A 26,405-nucleotide genomic window follows, 5' to 3' on the forward strand; every position below is an offset into this window, starting at 1 on the left:
CCATCTCTCTGTGCACAGGCCATCATGTCTGTGAGTGCCCCACTTGCTGACCCACAGCTTGTCAGAAGCAGATCCTGTGTTCTTCCCCTCTAGGCTCAGCAGAATTGGGGGTTACATGGCATCCTGAGCACAAGTCATCTTGGCCAGAGAAGAGAAATCTGACTTTTAAGCGTCAGGCCATAGACCCTCTGCTCTTCTTATTTTGGATGTTGGTTTTTTGGCATTTCGGAGCAGGAGCCATGTCCTAGGAGTTTGTCTTGTTCAAGAGTTATGCCATGAAGGAAAGTAGACTTTTCCTAGGTCCTCTCACTTGTTATGGAGCTTCAGTAGAAACTGCTCAATTAGAGTGAGTAAAATGGTGTCTAGGCTCAGCATGCCAGCCTGATTCTTCGGCACTCTTTGTCTCTAGTGTCCTGAAGAGACTGGATCTGCTCTCCAACTCTCATCCCCAAGGCAGAGCTGTTTCTCTGTCAGTAGCCATTGTTCCCCAGAAGCAATCAGAGACCCAGAGAGCAAAGATTATCTGGGACCCACCTGCACTGTTCCCTGGGTCCACCAAGACTGCAGTGACACAACCATAGCAGAAAGTTTTAAGAGTTTTTATTACTTACAGATCTGTAGCTCATCAGGGTGGACAGAGGCAGCGAGCAGCCCTTCATCACAAGTCTTAGGCAGCAACCACAGCTGTTTGCACCTAAATGGGACTTTTCTTCTTTAAAGGTCTCTCAGCTGAGGCATCCTAATCTCTCACTGTTGGTACTTCAGACAACTCTGGCAGAAGTACTGTTTGATTTAAAGTGGGGGTTAAAGTAGGATTTCACAGAGGGAATTCTCATCATTGTAGTCAGCTTTGGCCAAACAGTAGTCCACTGTGGTCTCTCTGTGACAGAATAGGAGCTCCTAGAACATTATCCTGGTGTCTTTTCACTTCTCACTTATTCTCCTAAAACACACCTTGTCTCTGGAATACTAAAAGGATTCAAAGGCATTTCTGATCAAGATGGCTGTGGAAAGCAGAGAATACTTGGGGCTACAGAAGGGTTAGTTGGTGTCTGTGGAACCTGACCACATAGGCATACTGTGTGGTAGATGAACATCTCAGCTGAGTAGGATACGGGTGCCCTAATGCCATGAGCTCCCAGGCTGTGCAGTGGTCCCAGGTATGTCTGAGCAGGATGAGTGGGAAACAGATGACATTCTACTTAGGTCCTGTTGGCAGGTCCAGACCTTCCTATCTGCCATCCTACTTTTCATGGGGAATGGAGACTTCACTTCCTCTTGAGGCATAGCCTGAGGGTCTGAACAGTGCTTTTGCTGCTGTTCCTCCATATTGACATGATCTCTGCCTCATTTGTATTTTCCTATACCTTCAAGAGGCTCTGGAATTGCCTTTAGTCATTTGCTGCAGATGTGCCCCTTCATGTACAGTCCTCAAGGACTCTACATCTGAGCCTGTGCTCTACCCCCAGACAGGCTATACAGTGAGCCCAGTATAGACATTTACCTCAGAGCAGAGATGTTTGGGGCAGTTGGGCAGCCTGTGCTGCCGTTGCCTAGGGCAAATAAGACCATGCCATTCTCCCTTTGCCTGGCATTTCCTTCCTTAAAGACATATGCAGCATCACAGAACACAGTAAGGGAAGGTGCACAAACTTGTCTGACAAATAGAGAAACTTCTGCTCCTGGTACCACTTCACCTAGATAAAAATGTCTCAGCCATGTCAGCTCCATCAGACATGCTTTATCTATAATTGGGATGCCATGAGACTTTCCTATGAGCTATTCTTTTCTCTCTTCCTCAGCCTGACCTGCTGAATTTCAAGAAAGGCTGGCTAACCAAGCAGTATGAGGATGGACAAGTAAGTGGGAGCAACTTGGGGCTGTGAATTCTGGGTAACAGATGTGAGCTTATCTCTAGTGAGGTCTGTGAGCCCTGGTTCTGTCTTCCTACCTTCTGCTGCACATGCTTGTCTCATAGACCAAGACTATGGCAAGGCCTTCCACTTGCTCACAGTGCAAGTGTAAGGTTCTTTTTGCCACAATGGTGGCAACACCTCTCAGCCTCAGACCTTGGAGACATCCCACAACATTCTACACACTAGCCCTCAACTGTGTGGCCTTCTTAAAAGTTCTCCAGGGGCTTGGGTTTTCCAAGGAACAGGGGAGGCCTCTGGCTATGGAGCTAGCTTGTGTTTCCATACACAAATATAGAGCTTGAGTCTGAGAGAACAGCTCAGCTGCAGTGCCACCATTGGGCTCTGTGGATAGTAAATGTGGTATATTCTAGCCATTAAATTCAAGTAGTTAAAGCCATTTGTGGTTAGGCCTGTCAGCCTCCCCCTTGACCCTGAGCTAGGCTGGAAAACTAAGCATCCCAAAAAGGCATAAAGGAGCCTTCTGGATCTTTGGCCTAGAAGTTTGGAACTTCCTGCCCTGCTTTCCACGTATCATACAAAAAATCCTCTCTCTCTTTCTCTCCTCCCTTTTCTGTATCAAATTCCCTTGGCTTTGCCTGAAGACTCAAGTTCCCCTCCTTGCTACTCACAGTGAAGACTGAGAACTTAGCGGGTTAGTTCGTTCCTGCTGGTGTAGTGGGATGTGCCTCTTTGGTGAGCCCGCCAAGTGGCTGTCATTCTCTGCTTTTTCACGGCCACCTTTCTATGTGATGGGCCAGCTGTGGTCTGCAACATCTGGAATTTGAATGGAGGCCTGCAAAGCACTGGTCACCGAATATGCCACCATAAGTCACAAAGCCCCAGCTGAAGCCCACCCACTCACTCTCTGCTGCCTCTTCACAGAGGAGCACTGCTCAGCAGCCATGCCACCACCATGGGTCACAGAGCCCCAGTCAAGGCCCACCCACTCTCTACTGCCTCTTCACAGAAGAGCCGCAGCTTAGCAAGCCTTCCTAAGGCTGTTAGTGCATGACTGCCTGGTATCTGTCTGCCCTGTGCAGTCTGGACTGCCCTCTGTTTTACCTATACTCTTGGAGGACCCTAGGACTCGACTGCAGATCACCCTGAAGCAGCAAGCATGCTGCATGGTAGCTGAGTTTCTTTTTCTTCCCTTTTAGTGGAAGAAGCACTGGTTTGTCCTGGCTGATCAGAGCCTGAGATACTACAGGGACTCCGTGGCTGAAGAGGTGAGTGTCCTGGCTTCACCTGTCTGCAGAGACAGTCTGTGGGGGTATAGATAGTATTCAGGAACCCAAAGCTAAAGTCCCATCTGTCTGTGGAAGGTTGTCCCTGTTGCCTTCTTAAGTATCCCAGTCTCAATCTAGTGGGACAGAGTGTATCCATACAAAGCAGAGATGCCTGAGACATGCTCTTCTGAGACCATGTTTGAATACTTGGGTATAGTAGCTTTTTTTTCCCTTCACTTTCTAAAGAAGACTGAAATTTAAACACCCAGGATGAGCAATTTGGTTTTTTTTTTTCTACAGAGATTTTGTGGCACATTAAGTTACTGGAAGCATTAAACTAGGTCTTGTACAACATCTTATTGGTTAGGGCCCTAAACTCCATGATAGAAGACCAACTGGGACAGGCTCTTTTCTTCACTACTCCACCCTCCCCACCCCCCCCCCCCCAAAAAAAAAAGAAAACAACCCTCTGAGACAGTCTGTCAAGTCTTTCTCCTGGGAACTACCTCTACTAAAGATGCACTCACACATTTAGAAAAAGATTTGTCTCAAGTTAGCCATTTCCACACCTTTGTACTAGGAGGTAGCAAAGACCCACATTTTATTAGGGGCTACATGGCCTGAAGAGGAAGGATGTTGTTATAGGAGGTAAGTAACAGACTTGGTTGTATCTGAACCGGGACTAAAGGTGCATATAATGAAGTGTCTGTAACACTGAGTGGTTCTGAGTGTGGTCTTGGACCTAGTTCTTTCTGGATAGCTTTAATGGTCAAATTGTGTTTGATAAAACCTTATTCACTGTATTGACATCCACAGTGATGACATAAAACCAGAGATAGGTATGGCTCAGCTATAGCCGTAGACTATACCAGCAATTACTGTATTTGCACTGCTAACAGTTATGATGTGTAAAAGGAACAAGGTCCTTTATGGGTCAGTAAAGGTTACTGGTTCTCAACCTTTCAGTATCTGTCTCTAGTGTTCTTTGTCTGTAGGAATTGTCCCACAGCTGCACCCAGAGCCTACAAACTTTTACAAAAGTTGTTGAGTTGCCAGCTGAACTAGCTTCTGCTGTGTGCAACCCCATCATTGCTTGAAGAAAAAACTGAGACACTGCTCACTCATTTTGGGGATCTGGCAGACATTTTCATGAAAATGATCTAAGAGGCTCCTCCTTCAGTGAAAACAACTGTCAGTCTTCATTACCAATGGCATAATGTAAGCTTTTAAGAATTTTTAGGCCCGGTACAGTGGCTGTCTACTTGAGAGGTTGAAGCAGGAAGACTGCTTGACCCTGTAAGTTAGAGACAATCATGAGCAACAGAGCAAAATCCTATCTCAAAGAAAAAGAGAAGGAACTTCAGAAAACTTACAGTTGTCATTATGAACTTGGCAGCTTCCCTTTAAAAAATAGGTGATGATTTAAAATACATGATATTTCAATTCTGTTTAATGAATTGTCTGGTCATTTGGGATTTATGCATAATCTAGTATTTTCTTTTTCTTTTTTTTTCTTTTTTTTTTTGTCGGACATGGGGCTTAAACTCTGGGCTTGGGCTCTGTCCCTGCACTCTTCAGCTCAAGGCGAGCGCTCTACCGCTTGAGCCACAGTGCCACTTCCAATTTTCTAGTGGTTTATTGGAGATAAGAGTCTCATGGAATTTACTGCCCAGGCTGGCTTTGAACCGTGATCCTCAGATCTCAGCCTCCTGAGTAGCTAGGATTATAGGCATGAGCCCCAGGCGCCCGGCTAATCTAGTATTTTCTAAGTGACCAATATATAATGTTACAAAACCATGTCTGTGAAAGGAGGCATTCAAAAAACAGAATAGCTGGGTGCTGGTGGCTTATGCTTGTAATCTAGCTACTCAGAAGACTGAGATCTGAGGATTGCAGTTCAAAGCCAGCCCAGGCAGGAAAGTCCATGAGACTCTGATCTCTAACCATTAGAAAACCGGAAGTAGCACTGTGGCTCACATGATAGAGCACTAGCCTTGAGCTGAAGATCTGAGGGACAGCACCCAGGCCCAGAGTTCAAGCCCCACAACTGACTGGGGGAAAAAAAAAAAAAAAGAAGCCATGAATTTCAATTATAACAGCACAGAGAATTCCTTCATTTCAGTTAACCTAGAGACATGAACACTTACCAAAGAAGACCAGCCACAGTTACCTGAAAAGGCCATTGAAATTCTTTCATTTCCAACTCTGTGTCTATTTGAGACCACTTTGTTTACTTACAGTTCATGGAACAAACTGCAGAGAGAGATGATTATTTTTACTTTAAAAATTAAGTATGTTGGGCTGGGAAGGTGGCTCAGTGGTAAAGTGCTCGCCTTGCATGCCTGAGGCCCTGGGTTCGATTCCTCAGCATCACATAAGCAAAAAGAAAAAGAGCCAGAAGTGGCACTGTGGCTCAGGTGGTAGAGTGCTAGCCTTGAGCTGAAGAGCTGAGGGATAGTGCCCAGGCCCAGAGTTCAGACCCCACGACCGGACCCAAAAAAAAAAAAATTAAGTGGGTTTATTTTTATTCTTTGTTTGGACACACATATGCATGCATATACCAAGTACTGGAACTGGGCTCTCACAACCCTCACCTGGCTTTTTTGCTCACAGCTAGCACTCTGTCAATTGAGCCATATCTCCAGTCTGATATTCTGCTGGTTAATAAGAGATGTAAACTCAGACTTTTGTTTGGCTGGCTTCATATCTCAGCCCTCCAGGTCTTAGCTTCTGAGTAGGTATCATACATAAGGTGTGAGCCCACTAACACTAGGCTGTTCGGTTTTTTTTCTTCTTCTTTTTGTTGTTGTTTTTTGCCAGTCCTGGGACTTGAACTCAGAGCCTGGGCACTGTCCCTGATATTCATTTTGCCTAAAGCTAGCTCTCTTACCACTTAAGTCACAGTGCTACTTCCAACTTTTTCTGAGTAGTTTGTTGGAGATAATCATAGACTTTCTTGCCCAGATTGGCTTTGAACTGTGATCCTCAGCATCCTGAGTAGCTAGGATTACAGGTGTGAACCACTGGCACCTTGCTGCACTTAGCTGTTTTTATTCTTAAGTGAATGAACAAGCATGCTTAGATTTTTGTCACTTTTATTGGGAAATATCATTCATAGATAAAATTCACATATATAAAAATCTTAGGGGCCCTTAGTTTTTTAAGTATATGAAGGAGCTCTGCTAACACATTTAGGGACCACTAGCATGGAATATCTTTGGCTGAATGCAGGGGAAAACAGTAGGGTGGGTGTTCTAGAGAAGGGGCCTGCAGGTAGTCAAAGTCTAGTCCCATAAACAGTGTATATAGGAAATCACTCATGAAAATGTGCTCATGTAGGCATTGGCTCTTCCTGAATCATTTAGTGCCCTCCTTCACAGTACTGGGTTTGAATGTAGGATACTGCTCTTGCTAGATAATCATTTTACCACCTGATACACATACACCTCTCCTGCTCTTTTCCTGAATCTTGTAAAGTATCTTGCTTCTTTTTGCAGGCAGCTGACTTGGATGGGGAAGTTGACTTGTCCACATGTTATGATGTCACAGAGTATCCAGTGCAGAGAAACTATGGCTTCCAGATACATGTGAGCCTAGGGGCAAGGTGGGGGAATGGGGTGGGTAAGAACTTGACCAGCATAGTCAAGTCTCTAAGAACCTGAAATCCTTGCCAGAGACACCTCTAGGCAGGCCCTGACTTGACCAGTATGTTCATCAGTCACTCTTGTATTAGCATCAGTTTTCTGTCTTGTGGCTCCTGAGTCCATTCATCCTACCCCTAATGAATGGTGTGGACAAAGAGTTAAACATCACATCTGTCTTCTCAAAGCTGCTTAAAGGCTTTTGTTTCTGAAGGCTCTTTCTTCTTTCTCTACTTTTTAAATTAAAAAATAAATGGCAGTACTGAGGTTTGAGCTCAAGGCCTTGAACTTGCTAAGGAGGGATTCTACCACTGAATGAACCATGCCCCCAGCCCTTTTTGCTTTATTTTTCAGATCTCAATCATTTTGCCTGGGGCAACCTCAACCTCAGTCATAGTCTCTGCCTCCGGAGTTGCTGGAACTACAGGGGTGCACTAGCACACCCAGTCTTATAATTTTAATACTGGAGTTTAGAGCCATTGATTGGGAGGGTGTAGGGCATAAGGAATAAGAATGATATCATTTGCTAATTATTTAAATCCCAGAGAAGCTTTTTTTTTAATTCCCACCTGCCATATCTGCTCTAAATTCTGATATAATTGTAAATGCAGGGGTTTGCAAAACAACCTTCCCCCTCCAGAATTGTCTAGAATGCCTCACAGAAGTCAAGAAATTACTGTTTTTATTATTAGTTTTACTGTAGGCAGTTTTGTTCAGTCAGAACCATTCCAAAGAAGGAACTCATTGTGTGTGTGTGTGTGTGTCCCATAGTTTCTTTGTTTTTAGAGACAAGTTACCTTGGAACTTGATGTGAGGCATATGCAGAGCATTTCAAGGAAGCTCATCTGGGCCTTGGTGCTGTTTTCATGGAGGCTTCCTAACTGCTATGGTCTACCAAGTTCTTGCTTTTGTGGACCATTTCCTCTCTAGGCCTTCCCCAGGGGCCAACTGATTTCATTCATGATTTGTGTTTGGACCTTTCTGACATAGTAGCTCTACCCTAAGTTGCCTTGTCAATGACACTACAAGTAAGGTCTTAGTTGGGCCCCAAGTAGCACTGTGGTTACTCACAGAACTCCAGGCTTGCAGAGCCCTGGCCATTTTCCTTCACAGGGCAGACTTTCTTTCCTCACAAGAGCCTTCAGAGTTGTGGCAGATAGAGAGCTGCTCCTATAGGTCAGGCTATGGGACTTGGTTTCTTACTTGAGGCTGTGATGACTCTGGTGAGATCACCAAAAAGTTCTTCAACTTTTTGGGCTTAGAAACTCAACTATGTTACTGTATTCAGAGATGATGAAGCACTTTGAGGCAGACTCAGATGTACTACACTTAGAGGAGATCAATATGTAACTCTGAAGATCAGAGTTTTGTATTGGAAAGGCTCTTGTTAGCCTCACTAATTCCCTTCATAGATGCAGGTGTCTGTGAGGGAACTGTATAATGGTCAAGGCTTATATACCAAGGGTCTGGTTTCAGGGCTAGCCCTTAGTACCCCTCCAAAATGTGAGTCTTGGTTCTTTGGATTCTTGCCTCTATGCCAATTTTAATCAGCAGGTGTCTCTGGTCAGTGCTCCTATACAGTCTGAGAACTCATCTATTGTCTCCACTGATAGCAGGTCTAACAGGGAGGTGGCCTTTTTGCCCTCGGGAGATCCTTCCCCAATTTGCCCCTGCGATGAGCTACTGGGCTTGAGAATCCTAAGTTCAAAGATACTGATTTCAATATGGGGCCGCTTCCTAGAGAAGGGTTTAGTCCTGAGGGTCCTGAGATGGCCCAGAGGAGGGAGCTGAGTACAGAAAGCAAGTGGGGGCAATACCATGAACAAATGCTAGCTGATCCTGCCCTGAAGCTGTGGAAAGCACTGGAAGGGTGTCAGCCACACAAGGCAGGTTGTGTGTTCATAAGATGTAGCTGCGGGGCTGGGAAGTTGGCTCAGTGGTAGAGCGTTTGCCTTGCATGCCTGAGGCCCTGGGTTCGATTCCTCAGCACCACATAAGCAAAAAAAAAAGGAAAAAGCTGGACGTGGCGCTGTGGCTCAAGTGGTAGAGCGCTAGCCTTGAGCTGAAGAGCTGAGGGACAGTGCTCAGGCCCAGAGTTCAGGCCCCACAACTGGACCAAAAAACAAAAACAAAAACAAGATGTAGCTGCCAGGTCTTGTAGAGCAACTAGAAAGGAGGCCTGGTAAGTGGGCATGGTGGTGGTAGAGAGACTGAGTGTCACTACAGAGAAAGATAGATAAGAGAGGTCTCTGCACCATGGGTAACCTATGCGTGCTGAGGCCCACATAGACCTGGCCAGTGATCCAGCTTAATGGAGAAGGTGGGCCCCCTGGAATCTTGGCAAGAGTAGGGGTCTAGGAGAGTACATGATGGGATACATATGTTTATCTTTGGAGCTGGAAAAGAACTCGGCTACAAATGTCTAGACTTGGGAAGCACCCACACCTTGAGTAGAGAGGGATGGCCCAGAGAAGGGGGTAAGAATTACTCACACCACAGTGCACTCTAAGGGCTAAAGGTCACAAAGAAGGAGTGGGGCCTGTGGCTGGCCCACGGTAGAGGAGAAGGGGGAGGAGGAAGAGGAGGAAAAGGAGGCAGTCTAGGGCAGTACCTCCCAGAATACGGTTGTAATAGCTGGTCACACCATTGCTGGGCCCAAAGCTATCGTAGTCATTTCATCATAAAATGATGTCTGAGTTTGTGAGCAGCCTGAGATAGGATACTAGGATAATGCTGTAGTATAAGCCTCTGAATGCAGAAGCAGGCAGACAACTTATGTGGGCCTCATTCCTTCCTGAGCAGGCCTGGGCAGAGCTACCTGGGGATGCAGATTGTGTCTCAGGCCACATGCTTCTTTGTGCTATTCTGCTGTAGTATCCCCCACTGTTAACAGGAGCTTCCCCCGCCACCTAAGGTAGTCCCCTCCCTTCCCCTATCCATCCAGGGACACCCAGTGTGTCCCTCCCTCTGTGACCTGTATTCTGCCACCTTCTTTTTTTTTATTTTTTTATTTATTTTTTTTTTTTTATTTATGTATTTGTTTATTTGGAAGTCATGGGGCTTGAGGTTGGGGCATAGGCAATGTTCCTGAGCTCTTTTGCCCAAGGTCTGCCACCTTCTTAATTCTTGTGATCTGGACAGTGACAGCAGCTGCACCTAAGTCTTTTGCCCTGAGCAGGTGGAGACTACCATTAGCCCCTGATGTTTGTCCACTTCTCCCTTTTGCTGTCCTGTGTACCTGTATTGGGGCTGCAGGGCCCTGACCTGGACTCTCAGTGCACTCCCCCTTTATGCTGCCTTCACCACTGTCCCCACATACTAGTTCCATTTTTCACTCCAGGCTGAGAGTTCCTTTTATTTATTTATTTTTTTTTTTATTTTTTTCTGGTCATGGGGCCTGAACTCTGGGCCTGGGCGCTGTCCCTCAGCTCTTCAGCTCAAGGCTAGCACTCTACCACTTGAGCCACAGTGCCACTTCCAGATTTTTCTGCTTATGTGGTGCTGAGGAATCGAACCCTGGGCCTCATGCATGCAAGGCAAGCGCTCTACCACTGAGCCACCTTCCCAGTCCCTGAGAGTTCCTTTAAGATGAGACTTGCTGTCCTTGTCCATCTGCCTGTGCCCTATGATTTATGATTCTGTGAAAGCATAGCTGAGCAAGGCACATGTAGGTCTTCTCTCCCTGTGGATTTCGTCTGCCCTTTGGAAGTAGGAGGCAGATATCACCCCCATCACCCTCAAGGGCCACTAATGACACCCGTGTCTTTCATGTAGACAAAGGAGGGTGAGTTCACCTTGTCAGCCATGACATCAGGGATCCGGCGGAACTGGATCCAGACCATCATGAAGCATGTACACCCAACCACAGCCCCAGATGTGACCAGGTAAGACTGTCAGGGGTGCCCAAGGGAGTCCCTTGTGCCTTCTTTAGGTACCTGGCCATCCCAATGAGGGATCTGTGGTTTTGCACCTGCCCTTCCCCTGACATTGGAGCTTGACTACACTCCGTCACACTGACAGCTCAGTCTCCTTGTGGCTTTCTGGTTTTTCTCCCTGGGGTTGGGGTCTCCTCTTAGAAGCTGGCCTGGTCAGTCAAACAGATTATGTTTATGCCTGTTGTTAGCACTGAGCTTGTCAGATTTCCATCCTGTGAGAGGAACCAAAGGGTGGTTCAAATGGTAGAGGACCGGTCAAGCCAGCAAGCCAAGCAAGTGTGAGGCCCTCAGTTCAAACCCTGTAACCAGCTGGGTGCCGGTGGCTCACGCCTGTAATCCTAGCTACTCAGGAGGCTGAGATCTGAGGATCATGGTTCAAAGCCAGCCCAGGCACAAAAGTCCATGAAACTCTTATCTCCAATTAACCACCAGAAAACTGGAAGTGGCGCTGTAGCTCACCTTGAGCTGAAGAGCTGAGGGACAGCGCCCAGAGTTCAAGCCCACAACCCACAAAAACAAAACAAAAAATAAACCTGCAACCACCAAAACAAACCAAAATCATCCTGTCTGCAGTATTCAGCCACCCAGGCCTGACTTCAGATTTCACTATAGACCCTCTCTGGGAGCTGTGCTCTGGCTGGATAATGGCAGTTCCAAAAGGATGGTGATGACAGGCCACTATAGCTTTGCTCTTCATTTCTTCTTCATTCCTCCATCTGTGTGTGTGCGTGTGTGCTTGTGTACATGCATGCACATATATGTTGGTACTGGGATTTGACTTCAGGGCTTGGGCACTGTCCCTTAGCTTTTTCTCTCAAGATTGGTACTCTACCTCTTGAACCACAGCTTTTCCAACTTTTTGCTGGTTAATTAGCAGTAAGAGACTCATGGAATTTACTACTTTAGCTGGCTTTGAATCATGATCCCTGGAACTCACCTGCTTGAAAAGCTAGGATTACAGGCATGAGCTACCAACACTTGGCCATCTGATTACTGTGTAACCAGGAAAAGCTTCTCTGAGACTCAATGCTGAAACCCAAGTTGGAAAAGTATGTTCTGTCCTGTCTTAACCTCCTGTTCATACCCCTTGGGACATATGTCATCCTCCTGTTCTGAAGGTCTTCACCTGCCAGTTTTCATGAAGAAGTGGAGATGGCTGTGCTGTGTGGGGCTGGCTATGGTGTTGAGCTCAGCTGTACCCTCCTAGTCCTCAGAGCCTCATGCATCTGGAGTCCCTGTTTCTTTCTCAGCCTGGTTAGTGTACTTTGCTGACAAGTGTTTCTAGCACGAAGGTGCTAGCCTGTGGCAGCCATAGCCATGCCTGCTGTCAGCCTCCTTTCCTGTGTATCTCATGTATCCATTACTTCATTTGTTAGCAAACAGTATCTAGCTGTTCCCATGTCACAGACCAGTAGTTTGAGACCTGAAGAGTTGCCTTCAGTTGTCTCTCAGGAACTGTTAGAGCTGGTTGGTGAGTGGCAGCTCCTTACCTCCATAGCTAGCCCAGTTGGGAGCAAAGCCTGGTACATAGTACCCTTCCAGCACCTGCAAGAGTACCTAGAGCAAAATGATAAAGGCACTTGGCCTGCCTTGCTCAGGCAGCCAGCAGTAGATGAAGCTACCACATCTTTGCCATGCCTAGGCTGCATGTGCAAGGTGAGGGTTATGTCTGGGAGAAGTTGGTATCAAAAACACATGCCAAGCATAATAACTAACCTGTAATCCTAGCTACTCAGGAGGCAGAGATACAGAAGATCGTAGTTGAGGCTAGCTCAGGCAAAAATGTTTACAAAATCCCATCTCAGCTAATTAAAAACAAAACAAAACTAAAACTAAAACTGAGCACAGTGGCACACAATCCTGTCATCCCAGTTATATGGGCGGTATAGATAGGATCTCAAGCCAGAAAGCAAGATCCTAGTCAAAAAAGGAAGGAAGGAAGGAAGGAGGGAGGGAGGGAGGGAAGGAAGGAAGGAAGGAAAGAAAGAAAGGCAGGCAGGCAAGCATAAGGCTACATAAGTGTGGCTTAAATCACACTATTATCCCCACCCCTCCCCCCAAAAAGAAAAACAAAACAAAACCAATACCCCATTCTCATGCATGTTGTACATTTGCATTTGGACTTCAGAGAGCAGCCTTTCACATGTATGATGTGTAGCCCTTGAGTTCCAAGAAGGATTGGAGACCCAAAGGATGAACCCAAAGGTTAGGTGTGTGCTTCCTTTCATACCAAAGTGGGCAAGCTATTATCTACTTCATAATCTAGTGTTATCTTGAAGCCAAAAGGTTTTTTTTTTATCCTGTGTTCTGTTGACTCTTGTGAGTTGAAGAAAATCTTGAATTATTTACTGCTTCACCACGAGACACTGAAAAGAAACTTTTTTGTTGTTGTTGTTGGTTGTGGAGCTTGAACTCTGGGCCTGGGTGCTGTCCCTCAGCTCTTCACCTCAAGGCAAGCACTCTGCCACTTGAGCCACAATGCCACTTCCAGTTTTTCTGGTGGTTTATTGGAGATAAGTGTCTCACAGACTATACTGACCAGGCTGGCTTTGAACTGCAATCCTCAGATCTCAGCCTCCTGAGTAGCTAGGATTACAGGTGTGAACAGCCGGTACCCAGCAAACTGAGAAGATACTATAAGTATGAATGACAGTGTTAGAGCTATTGGCATATGCTTCTCATCACTGTCCTGTATTCTGTGGCAGAGTGCTACCAGCTTTCAGGGATAGAGGAGCCTTCTCTGAAAACATACCTGTTGGAATCCTAGCTCAGGATTGCTGTAGTCTGCTTGCGCCCGTATGCTTTCCCAATGCTCCTCACAGATCTGAGCTTAAGCCTGCTGTCTCAGTTCATGATGCTGAAAGAGCCTTCCTTTCTGAGAAGGCTCTTTATTTTATTTTGTTATGTAACCTAGGCTGGCTTTGAACTGTGATCCTGCTTTTTCACCCTCTCAAGTGCTAGGATTATAATTTGTACCATGACTCCCAGCTGTGTGTGTGTGTGTGTGTGTGTGTGTGTGTGTAAGTGCATCCTTGCATGCATGAGTGTGCATGTGCACACACACAAGTATCACTAGTATTTGAACTCAGGACCTCATTCTCTTACTTGCCTTTTTTGCTCATGGCTACTACTACTTTTTTGCTGGCTATTTGGAGTCTCAAATTTGTCTGCTCATTCTGGCTTCAAACTGAGATCTGATCCTCACATCTCAGCCTTCTGACTAGCTAGGATTAGAGTTGTGAGCCTCTGGTGCCCAGCATTAGGTCATTTTTATCCATTGGTTAGACTGGACTCATCCACCCTACTGCTCTGAAGCACTTTGATGACCCCTGAAGGCAATATAAACCCCTTTTTCTTTGGCCATGATATATACACAGGTGCCCCTTTGCCTTCTTGTCTTGAGCCCTCACTGCCCAAGGTCACTTTGAACTCTGCTGAGGCTTGGACAGGATTAGAGACTGTTATTTTAGCCTTGGGTGGGCTAGCCAGTGGTCACTGGGCTCTGCTACCAGCAAACCCACTTCCAGCCTCTTGCTGTGTTGCCATTGCTCTCTCTGCTCTTCCTCTGGTAGAGAAGTGGTGTTCTCAGGAATCTTTCTTTAGACCAGATTAGAAAAGGAAAGAATTCTAGCTGATCATCTTCTGCCCTTCTACTAATGCTGGATAGGCTGAGCATCTCCTGCACAACTTATGCAGCCTGGCATGGCCATCTCCCTTGTCAGGAGAGAGCCACTGCCTTCTTCCCTGTGGTGTGGGCTATGGCTAAACAAACTACCTGTCCTTTTTATCCACAGCATATCTCAGCATTCACACTGACCCACATGTTATGTGAATGGACAGAGTGGGTTTTTAAATTAGCTGATCATTTGCCCTTTAAAGAGATGACCAGTTCTTTCACCACTGTGTAGCATGGGTTGCTTCAGAATCTGCCATACCATTTGCGTGGGTCCTTCCTGCCTGTGGATCCCGTGGAAGCCCTGTCTTCCTTGTTCCTATCATCTTGGTGACAGGACCCCAAAACTCCCCCCACAGGATCTTCTAAAGGGATATGCACTAGAAACCTAGCGAACATATGAAGTTCTTCCTCCTCACTCCATCAGAACCAGTTGGTGGCACATTCCTTCTCTCTGTTCTTGGAAGCCACTTTGAGAACAGAAGAAGGCCATGGAGCTATCTGGGTCAGCTATGGCTTGCTTTAGCTGGCCCTATGATGGGCCAGGGTGTCTCAGGTCCCCTAACAAGTACTATGTTTGCCTCCCCTGCCCTTAGCTCATTACCAGAGGAAAAGAACAAAAGCAGCTCATCTTTTGAGACCTTTTCCAGGCCACATGAGAAGCAAGAGGTAGACCCTGGGCAGCTCGATCCCGAACAGAAGAGAAGCCGTGCTCGAGAGCGAAGGCGGGAGGGCCGCTCTAAGACCTTTGACTGGGCTGAGTTCCGCCCCATCCAGCAGGCTTTGGCACAAGAGAGGGCCAGTGCCACAAGGCCCTCTGATTCCCGTGACCCTGGTCATCCTGAAGCAGAATCTGGAGAGTTGGAGCGGGAACGTGCTAGGCGACGGGAAGAGCGCCGCAAGCGCTTTGGGGTGCTGGACACCGTAGATGGACCCAGTGCTGAGGACATAGCTCTACGCATGGACGTTGACCGGAGCCCAGGGCTTCCAGGAACTGATCTCAAGACACAAAATGTTCATGTGGAGATAGAGCAGCGATGGCATCAAGTGGAGACTACCCCTCTACGGGAAGAAAAGCAGGTGCCCATTGCCCCCTTGCACCTGTCCTCAGAGGATGGAAGTGACCGACTCTCCACACATGAGCTTACTTCTCTGCTGGAAAAGGAGGTAATGCAGGGCAGTTCCTTCCCTGCAGCAGTCAATGCTTAGTTCCAGCTCTGCCCAGCTGTGGCTTGTGAGTCCAGCCACAAAATCTTTCCCTCATAGACCTGCAAGAGGAAACAGGAACAAGGGCAAGTTCTTACACTTGAGGTGGAAACTGAGAGACTCCTGGTGAAGAGGGCTAGTGCACCTTTCCAGAAGAGTGGAGGAGTTCCCAGTATGGTGGTTTGCACTGTGAACAAGGCCCATAGTGGGCCCTTTCCACCTGTCAGATGGTGCAAGTTAAAGATTTTCAGTGGAGGGGTATGAGTGGAGTTAGGTTTAGATCTGCACGAGTGAGGGGAGCAGGCCAAAGTTAGAAGCAGATACAAGCCACTTGCTTTGACAGTGGCCAAGCGACAGCCAATCAGACTTGAAAGGGACAAGGTGCAGGCATGGGAGACAAAGGCTGGGCCCCCAGATACTGAGGATATGAAAACAGGCTGTGGTGAGCCAGGGCAGGGCAAGAGTTAGATAGATGCAGGCCCTTCCAGGACATGTGCAGAGCTGCAGGATCCAGCCCCTGAATTCCTGGCATATGGTGTTTTCTCCAAAAAGGGAATCCTGGGATCACAAATGTGCTTGGGTTTGGTCAATTCTGTGGCCAAGGAGGTTACAGGGTGAGCATCCTTAGTTCAATCCAGAATCTTGTGAGCATCAACATGATACCACAAACACCCCTTGAAACTGCTTTACACAGGAAATTATTTAAAATACAATATGGGAGCTTTTACTGTTAAGTGCTCCTGCCTAGCATATATAGGATTTGATCCCCAACACTGCCAAAACGAAAATTTCTATATAAAGTTACCTTCAGACTGCATATGTAAGATAGAAACAAAACATAAGTGAATTTTATGTTTAAACTTGGACACTAGTACAGTTGCTCTTTCTATATATGATTATTCCAGATTGTATAAGAAAAATGTCTGAAGTACTAAAAGTCTCAGGTATTATATCTGTGTGTGTGTGTGTGTGTGTGTGTGTGTGTGTGTTCATGCTAGTACTGAGGCTTGAATTCAGGACCTTATATTTTAAATGCCAGCCCTATGGCTTAAACTCAGGACCCTGGGTATTATCCCTGAGCTTTTTTTTTTTTTTTTTTTCTTTTTCTTTTTGGGTCCGGTCGTGGGGCCTGAACTCTGGGCCTGGGCGCTGTCCCTCAGCTCTTCAGCTTAAGGCTAGCGCTCTACCACTTGAGCCACAGCGCCACTTCCGGCTTCTTTCTTTTTGCTTATGTGGTGAAGGCCAGAAATTGTGCTGTGGCTCAAGTGGTAGAGTGCTAGCCTTGAGCAAAAGCAGCTCTGGGACAGTGCCCAAGCCCTGAGTCCAATCCCTAGAACTAGCAAAAAAAAAAAAAAAAAAGAATTTCAAAGACTTTCTTGCCCATGCCGGCTTCAAACTATGATCTTAGCCTCTTGAGTAGGTAGGATCATAGGCACCAGCCATGGACACCTGGCCTATGCTTTTGCTCAGCTTTTTCACTCACAGTTAGAACTCAACTTGAGCCACATTGTAGTCTGGGATTTTTCTGGTTAATTAGAAATGGAGTTGCTATGACTTTTCTGCCCAGGCTGGCTTCTAACCATGATTGTCAGATCTCAGCCTCCTTAATAGGTAGGATTACAGGTAAGAACCAGAGTTCCCAGCTTGTCCTTTTTTAAAATTATTATTGTTATTGTTGTTATTACTTTGACAGCAATGTGGCTTGAACTGAGGGCTTTGCTCTTACTAGGCAGACACTCACTTTAGCTACATATCTACCTCAGTCTGAAGCACTTTGGATAAGGGATACTTAACCTATACATTTTCTGCTATCTTAGCACTGACATTTCTCATCATTTTTCCATTTTATTAAATCTTTGAGGCTGATAGTTATCACTAACATTATCACTTTGACTTTTCTACTTTGATTTTTGTGGTGGTACTGGCATTTGAAATCAGGTCCTTATGCTCTTGCCTGGCTCTTTTTGCTCAAGGCTAACACTTAACCACTTGAACCATAGCTCCACTTCCAGCTTTTTGCTGGAATGGGTGAATGAATGAATTTGAAAGCAAAAATGTAAAGAGCTTATTCACATGTTTCCACATCTTGTTTGAGGGCAGGAAAGCTTTTTGCAAGCAGAACCTTACATGAGAGTTTTACTTGAAGCCACAGTAGGACCTGAAATGGGGCCTGCTTGGGACCCTCCACTGACTATAGTGGCTCCTGTGGAGTCTAGCCATGACCTACATGACCATGTGAAAGACCACTGGAGTACCCCATAGTATGATCTTCCTTCTCACAAAGATTCAAAACCCTCACTTCTCAGTGAGGCGCTGCCTCCTCAGAAAGGCACTTTCCACATGAGTCTTAAGACTTGCATGCTACATTTGTGAACATGTACAGAAGAAGCCATGTGAGTGCCAAAGGGTACGCTGAGGCAGAGAATCACAGCCTGTCTCCCACACCCTAGAAGGTAGCAAAGATGCTAGTCTCATATACAGCTTGAGCTGGAATTTTCAGTTCCAAATGCCATAGATGTGGAGGCCCAGAATCCTAGGCTACTGCCTGTAACTGGAAGGCTTCTATGGAGCAAGGCCAGTTATCTGGCTACTTTTCGTTTGCTTGTCGTCATGTTTAAGATCATGTATCTTTCTACCAACAGCTGGAGCAGAGTCAGAAGGAGGCTTCGGACCTTCTGGAGCAGAACCGACTCCTGCAAGACCAGCTGAGGGTGGCCCTGGGTCGAGAGCAGACAGCCCGGGAGGGCTATGTGTTGCAGGTAGGGCAGAGTGGCTGCCAGGTCTGCAGTGCACCCAGGGGCTTCAGTGTGAAAGGTCTTACTCAGGCCTATAGGTTAGGAATGTGCAAAGCTTGTGGAATGGCCTTAGCTCCTCTCCTCCAAGGACCAGGGCTCTCAATGTGAGGAGTGCTCTGTGTTCATGTCCCTCCTACTGTGACATTTGGAATAATGTACCTGAAACCTTTCACCTAAAGTTTTTTTTCCTCTAATGAAATCATTTGAGTGATCTCTCCTTTTGGCTCTCTTATCAGCATATTTTTTTTAATGAATACCAAACATCTGCATGCCATTTCTAATTGTTTCCACAATAGCAGCATTGGTCCTATTGTATAGGTTGGCAAATCCAGCAAACTAAGGGCTTTCTTATGACCAACTACAAGTTCAGGCCCCATCCCCTCCTTTGTCTCTACCACACTATGGAGATCTAGGCTGTCAAACTGCACTAGGGACCCATGTTACTTTCTTACCAGACTAAAATTTCTGCAAAATGGTGGCAGCCCCAGCCAGTAGCATATGCCCAATGTTCCTCTGTTACAGAAGTTGTCTGCCATAGAGTCCTGGCTGCTCTCACAACCTCAGGGTCTAGCAGCCCTGATGTAGATGTGTTACGAGGCAGGAATCACTGTCCCACCATACCCTAGACCCTGTGCTAGTTTGAAACTCACACTCCTGACCTATGGTGCTGTCATGCTGGCAGAGGGTGGACAACTGCTGGGGAGCAGTAGCATGGCGGTAGCAGAACTAAAACGCTTGCAAAGGCCAAGAATGGAGAATTGAAGTCTGGGCCTAAGGTCAAGTCTTGATCCTGCTATTGATCCCAGAAGCAAGGGCTCCTCCCTCAGCAGCAGCTTCCTACCTATGCATGCTATAGTATGCTATAGTGACACCCAAGGGCCTTAGACTATCAAAGACCCAGAGTGTCTGTGGTGAGTTGTCAACACTGTTGAATGACTTACCTAAGCTTGGTCATCCCTGGCAGGAAAAAGATCAGGGAGGCTCGGATGCCCTCTGATTGGAGCCTATCTTCCTGCCTCCCTCTCCCCCCACCCCCCCACTGTCTCCTCTGCTGCACAGGCACTTGGCCTCTCTCTTCTTCTTCTCATGTATCTGTACTTCTTCCCTTGCAGCAAAGTTGTTGCCTTGCCCAGTTTAGACTCTTAGCTCAAGAACTGGCTGTGACAGATGGCCCCTCCTCCTTGTCCTTCAGTGAGGGCCTTTGGTCATTCATATATACCTCCCTGTTTGTGACAGAGTTTTGTTCTTGGTTGGGGCCCCATCCTACAGAACTGCATGCAGATCAGATGGTAAAGACACTGTGGATGGCTTTGCACATTGCTAACCTGGGAACTTGCCTATGTGTCTTAACATGGATCCCCTTCATGTGCCTACACTGAAGGCCCTGTTGATCACCACTGAGCCACACTGCTCTTTCACACTCAAATAACCAGTGATTGCCCCTCCTTCCCAAACTTTGGAAATGTTTGTAGTCAAGTTAGAAAGGGCAGGGACTTTGGGGCTGAGAGCTGACGAGTATGACTGTTGAGGGGTGGGGTGGGAGGTGCTGTGCTAACTGCTGGGAGGGACCTGCATGCTTTGGCATCAAACCAGAACTTAACTGAGTGTCACATCTGTGGTTTCCCCATCAGCAGACCAAGGGGAACCTAGGCAGGCTAGATTGTAGGTGGGGCTCTACTCAGTCTTCTTCATGTTGTTTTTCTCCTATGTTATATTCTGTCTCTTCCACATGTTTGGGAGTTTTATTTGTGTTTTGTTTTTTGCATGCTTCACTCTCTTATTTTGAACTCCACAAAGGTTTATTTTGATACTTATCATATATTACCCCTTCGTTTTCGTTCCCCCTCATTCTGTCTTCTTGCAGGTAGAAATTAGTTCTTCCCATTTCCATGGAGGCCTGGCTACGCTTTCCAAAGGAAACCGTTCCGGAATGTCACTCCCTGACATTTTCTGAGCAGCTCCTTGCCTTCCTTCCCACCCTCTGCTGGAAGGAAGTGACATCACTTACCTGCCCCTTGCACTTACTTAGATTTGTGGTCTAGACCTCCATACTTGTTTTGCAAAATAAACAGATGCAGATGCTGTGCTGCCTCGTCCCATTCCCCGTCGTCTTCTATAGCCCTTCCGTCTCCGTTTTGCTTCTCAGTGTGTTCCATTACTCAGTTTTGTTTGGTTTATTTCTCCTAGAAACTGGTTAGAGCTGTTTTTTGATGTTATTGTCCATGTTTTCTGTACACCTGGAAGCAGCTAATGTGTTGGATTTTTTTTTTTAAATGGGAAAAAAAAATGTTGTGCAAAGGATAAAAGACAAACCCACCAAGAAGCTTTTCTGTGGTTGATCCTGGCCAGAGGTGTGACACTCAGAACGGGGAGGCCCGAGTGTTACTAACTAGTATTTAATCGATTTTTTTAAGACTGAAGTGGCCACCTCCCCGTCCGGTGCCTGGCAGAGGCTCCATAGAGTCAACCAAGACCTCCAAAGTGAGCTGGAAGCCCAGTGCCAGCGGCAGGAGTTGATCACGCAGCAGATTCAGACCCTGAAACGTAGCTATGGGGAGGCCAAGGATGCGATCCGGCACCATGAGGCCGAGATCCGGAGCCTGCAAGCGAGGCTCAGCAATGCTGCTGCTGAGCTGGCCATCAAGGAGCAGGCACTAGCCAAACTCAAAGGTGAGCTGAAGATGGAGCAAGGTAGAGTCCGTGAGCAGCTGGAAGAGCGGCAACACAGTGAGGCTGCCCTGAGCGGCCAGCTGAAGGCCAGTGAACAGAAACTCAAGAGTGCTGAGGCCCTGCTGCTAGAGAAGACTCAGGAGTTGCGGAACCTGGAGACACAGCAGGCGCTGCAGCGGGATCGGCAGAAGGAGGTGCAGAGGCTACAGGAGCGCATTGCTGACCTCAGCCAGCAACTGGGTGCCAGTGAGCAGGCCCAGCGGCTGATGGAGGAAAAGCTGCAGAGGAACTACACACTGCTGCTAGAGAGCTGTGAGGAGGAAAAGCAGGCCCTGCTGCAGAACCTAAAAGAAGTTGAAGACAAGGCCAGTGCCTATGAGGACCAGCTGCAGGGCCATGCACAGCAGGTGGAGGCCCTCCAGAAAGAGAAGCTGAGTGCTACATGTGAGGGCAGTGAGCAAGTACACCAGTTAGAGGAACAGCTGGAAGCCCGGGAAGCCAGCATCCGCCAGCTTGCCCAGCATGTGCAAGGCCTCCGTGATGAGCGAGACCTCATCAGGCAGAGGTTCCAAGAGCTTATGGAACGTGTGGCCATGTCTGATGGGGACGTGGCCGAGCTCCGGGAGAAGCTGAGAGGAAGAGAGGCCGACTACCAGAGCCTGGAGCACTCACACCGCAGAGTCTCTGGCCAGCTGCAGAGCATGCGCACTTTGCTGAGAGAGAAGGAAGAGGAGCTGAAGCACATTAAGGAAGTGCACGAGAGAGCTCTGGAAAAGAAAGACCAGGATCTCAATGAGGCTTTGGTTAAAATGGTTGCCTTGGGGAGCAGCTTAGAGGAAACAGAAATTAAGCTGCAAGCAAAGGAAGAGATTCTACGGAAATTTACAAGTGACTCTCCAAAGGATGTGGAAGAGCCTCGGAGCACTCCCGAGGACACGGAGGAGGATGGTGTTCTGCTCTTGGATCAACAACTCCCAGCTGCTGGAGCACCTCTAGGCTTTCCCCACATTAAGCTGGAGAATGAGGACCCTAACACTGCTCTGGGAGAGGAGAGTGGCAATGGCAGCCCTGACAGAGAAGAGCATGCCGTGTCCTCCAAGTCTGTGGAAGTGCCTGATAGAGAAGGACATCCACAGAGCACAGCCAAGCCTGACCAGGGAGCATCTGGTGTTAAAAGGCAAAGAATACGGTTCTCCACCATCCAGTGCCAAAAATACATCCACCCTGAGGGATCTGAGAAGACCTGGACCAGCAGCACATCATCAGACACCAGCCAGGACCGGTCCCCCTCGGAGGAGAGCATGTCCTCAGAGGCCACCCCCAGTACACTGCCCACAACAGGAGACTCCGAGACATACCTCTCCATAATCCACTCCCTGGAGACCAAGCTCTATGTCACGGAGGAGAAACTCAAGGATGTGACTGTGAGACTAGAGAGCCAGCAGGGCCAGAGCCACGAGGCGCTGCTTGCATTGCACCACCAGTGGGCTGGCACTGAGGCACAGCTCCGTGAGCAGCTCCGTACCAGCTTGCTGCAGGTGGGTGCACTGGCCTCCCAGCTGGAGCAGGAGAGGCAGGAGAGGGCCACAAGCATTGAGAACCACGTTGGGGAGTTGGGAGACTTTCAAGCAAAGAACAGCCATGCCCTGTCATGCTTAGAAAACTGCCGAGAACAGTTGAAGTCTCTGCCAAAGGCCGACCAGGAGGATGAACAGAACACACGTGCAGCCTCCCTGGCCAATGTAGAGAATGCACTCCTGAGTGCCATTGAAGCCTTGCGACCCTGGGCAGCCCTTGCAGAAAGCGGAGTCGAGGCTGGGCAGGAGAAAGGGCATTCTGTGGAGGGTAAGATGGCAGCCCTCACACAGCAACCCAGCCAGTTAGTGCTGAGTGAGCAAGAGCACATGAAGCTGCTCTCTGATCAGATAGCCCTGGAGGCTTCACTCATTAACCAAATAGCAGATTCTTTAAAGAACACAACCTCTGATGTATCTCGTGTTCTTCATGAGCTTGCTCAGTCAGGAGAGTGGCCACTGGAAGGAGAAAGTGCCATTGTCTCCTCTGGGGCTCCAGTGGAAGCCTGGGCCAAGAAAGTGTTAGTGGATGGTGAGTTCTGGAGCCAGGTCCAGTCCCTTAGTAAGCACTTGGTGACACTGGGAGAAGAGGCAACTGACACATCAGGAGGTGAACAACAGCACGTCCCCCGAGGCCTGGCTGAAGCCACATGGGTCCGAGCAGAGCTCAGCTTTGCCACACAGTTCATAAGGGAGTCATTCCACCGTAGGCTTCAGAGAGTCCAGGAGACTCTGCAGGGGACACAGACAGCCCTACAACAGCACAAGTGTATGCTGAGGGAAATCCTGGGTGCTTACCAAACCCCTGGCTTTGAGAGAATGATGCAGCAGATTTCAGAAGCCCTTGAGTATCCAGCATGCATTGAGGACAGTTGCCAGATATCCTGGGACCTGAACCCATTAGAAGAAGTACGGAGGCCAGGTTCAGATGGCACTCAGGAACCCTTGCTCCACCAAAGCCCTGGGATCCTTGTTGCTATTCAGGAGGAGCTTGCCCAGCAGTTGAGGGAGAAGGCTAATGTCCTCAAAGAGATCGCTGCTGCCTTGCCAGCTCTGCCACCCTCAGAGTCACTCCAGAATTGTCAGAAGCTTCTACAGATGTCCCAGAATCTCTCATATAATGCTTGTCTGGCAGGCCTCAGTCAGTATTCTTCATTACTGGTTCAAGATGCAATTATTCAAGCTCAAGTGTGCTATGCAGCCTGCAGAATTCGGTTGGAATATGAAAAGGAGCTACAGTTCTATAAGGCATCCTGGAAAGCCAGGGGGCCTTCTTGCCAGGAGCAGGCACACGCAGTTGGGGTCCTGCGAGAGGAATATGAAGAACTGCTTCGTAAGCAAAAGAGTGAATATTTGGAGGTGATCGCCCTCATTGAAAGGGAAAACACTGAGCTTAAGGCCAAGGTGAATCAGCTAGACCATCAGCAAAGGTGTCTCAAAGAAGCAGAAAGCAAACACAGTGAGAGCATGTTTGCCCTGCAGGGCAGGTATGAAGAGGAGATCAGATGTGTGGTGGAGCAGCTGAATCGCACTGAGAACACACTGCAGGCTGAGCGCAGCCGGGTCCTGAGCCAGCTGGACGCCTCAGTCAGAGATAAACAGGACATGGAACGGCAGCATGTACAACAGATGCAGACACTGGAAGATAGGTTCCAGCTGAAGATCAAGGAACTTCAGGCCATCCATGAAGAAGAGCTGAGAGCTCTGCAGGAGCACTATGCACGGAGCCTTCAAGAGACCCTTGGTCTCTGCCAACAGCGGCACCCTGAGGCTCTTTCAGTTTCCTCCCCCTGCTGGCAGCCTGAGCCTGGGGATGCCCAGGAGGCTGACAGGGAACCTGACTCCATGACCGGGCTGCGAGAGCGCATCCAGGAGCTAGAGGCACAGATGGATGTCATGCGGGAAGAGTTGGGCCACAAGGAGCTAGAGGGTGATGCAGCTACCCTACGGGAGAAGTACCAGCGGGACTTTGAAAACCTCAAGGTCTTTAGTACCATTTAATTTGTCGAGCCAGTTCTTGATGGGTGGGGTGCAGGGCACAGGACTGGATAGGACCCTCAGGGTAGGATCTGGGAGGTGTTTCTTGGTCAGCTGCTATGCAGATAAGATGGCAGTGAGGTCCTGTTATCCCTCTTAATCCCTCTGTTAGGAAGATTAACAGAAAAGAAGTGTCCCTATGGAGGAACAGAATGGTCTTCCCCTGGTCTCTCCATGTCTCCCAGAGGATCCCTCCTTCCTCCCCAATAGAACCCCATCTACCTGAAGACCACCTCACACCCCTGAAGGGTAGCCACCTTCTCCTGACTGTCCGAGGACAGCAGTTAAGACTTTCTGACAAAGACTATTTGCTAGTCAGTGTTGAAGGTCCCTCAGAGGATCTGGCATGGAGTGGGGTAGTATCTAAGAAGGGCTTTGACTAAAGTACAGCTTCCAAGTGCTCTTATCTCCAGGAGCTTCACTCTCTATCCCCAGACCCTGGCTGCATAGGAGATATCCCAGGCTACTCAGAGTGAGGCCAGGAAGGGGTCCAGGTTTTCTTTGTGACCTCACACCATATCATGTGTGTGGCTACCCAGGCATAATCCTGGAGAGTCTCGCCATCTCTTATATGGGGTGGCTGTATCGTCATTTCCTACCCCTTTTGGAAAGTACACATGGTCCCTAGGAAAAGCCATACTGGTCCCTGCTGGCCAGGGCTGCTGCCTGTGATTGTTTCCCAACACCCTAGTCCTCTAGTGCTGAACACAAAGGCTATGTTCATTCTGCAGTTTATCCTTTGTCTCTGTAGTTACACAGCAGTGAGCACTCTCTTAGGTAGCTAAAACATTGTTTGAGGTCCTTTTCCTGACTCCAAGCCTTTTAAAAACCATCATGCATTGTGAGGATGCTTCATTGGCTATTTTCCCCAAATGTACATTTGCTGGCCCTATGGTCAGTTTACTGGCTACCATCAGGTAAATCCAGTGTGCCTTTAAGAGTAAATGGCACAAGGTCAGTGCTGGTGGCTCATACCTGTAATCTAGCTACTCAAGAGGAGACCAGGAGGATTATGGTTCAAGTCAAGCCCTGCTAAAAGAAGTTCATAGACCTCATCTCAATAGAAAAAGCTGGGTGAATGATGTAAACCTCTTATTCCAGCTACATGTGAGACTGAGATCCAGAGGATCTTTGTTCTAGGAAGACCTAGGCAAAAAAATTCACAAGAAGCCAGGTGCTAGTAGCTCACACCTATAATCCTGGCTACTCAGAAGGCTGAGATCTGAGGATCGCTGTTCGAATCTAACCAGGGCAGGAAAGTCCATGAGACTCTTATTTCCAATAGACTCAGAAAAACCTAGAAGTGGTGTTGTGGCTCACGTGATAGATTGCTAGCCTTGAACACATACAGGCTCAGGGACAGCACCCGGCCCTGACTTCAAGCACCAGGACTGGCAAGAAAATAAAGTTCAGAAAATCCCATCACAACGGAAAAGACTGGACTTGGTGGCACCAACCAGTCACCTTTTCACCAGATGGAAAGGTGGAAAGTGAAAATAGGATCACAGTCCAGGCTGGCCCATAAAAAAAGAAAGGTCCCACGACCGACAAAAAAAAAAAAAAAAGAAAGAACCACAGTAAAGAAAAAAATGTGCCAGGCACTAGTGGCTCATGCCTGTAATCCTAGCTACTCAGGAGGCTGAGATCTGAGGATTGCAGTTCAAAGCCAGCCTGTGCAGGAAAGTCTGTGAGACTCTTATCTCCAATTAACCACTAGAAAACTGGAAGTGGC

The 26,405-nt window shown here is 47.7% G+C and overlaps 1 protein-coding gene across 5 annotated transcripts in view; it reads left to right on the plus strand.

The window, feature by feature from the left end:
• The window catches only part of Mprip (myosin phosphatase Rho interacting protein), a 145,863-nt gene that overhangs the window by 97,861 nt on the left and 21,597 nt on the right, over positions 1–26,405 (plus strand). For all 5 annotated transcript variants that reach the window (XM_070027539.1, XM_070027538.1, XM_070027537.1 and 2 more), the window contains 7 exons: positions 1,803–1,859; positions 3,074–3,142; positions 6,640–6,729; positions 10,558–10,667; positions 14,988–15,558; positions 18,240–18,356; positions 20,807–24,619. In XM_070027539.1, the coding sequence (XP_069883640.1) occupies positions 1,803–1,859; positions 3,074–3,142; positions 6,640–6,729; positions 10,558–10,667; positions 14,988–15,558; positions 18,240–18,356; positions 20,807–24,619 (4,827 nt within the window). The remainder of the gene's footprint in view (positions 1–1,802; positions 1,860–3,073; positions 3,143–6,639; positions 6,730–10,557; positions 10,668–14,987; positions 15,559–18,239; positions 18,357–20,806; positions 24,620–26,405) is intronic.

The sequence above is a fragment of the Dipodomys merriami genome, unplaced genomic scaffold (genome assembly GCF_024711535.1).
Source record: "Dipodomys merriami isolate MVZ:Mamm:240054 unplaced genomic scaffold, mDipMer1.0.p SCAF_19, whole genome shotgun sequence".
NCBI classification, from domain to species: Eukaryota; Metazoa; Chordata; class Mammalia; order Rodentia; family Heteromyidae; genus Dipodomys; species Dipodomys merriami.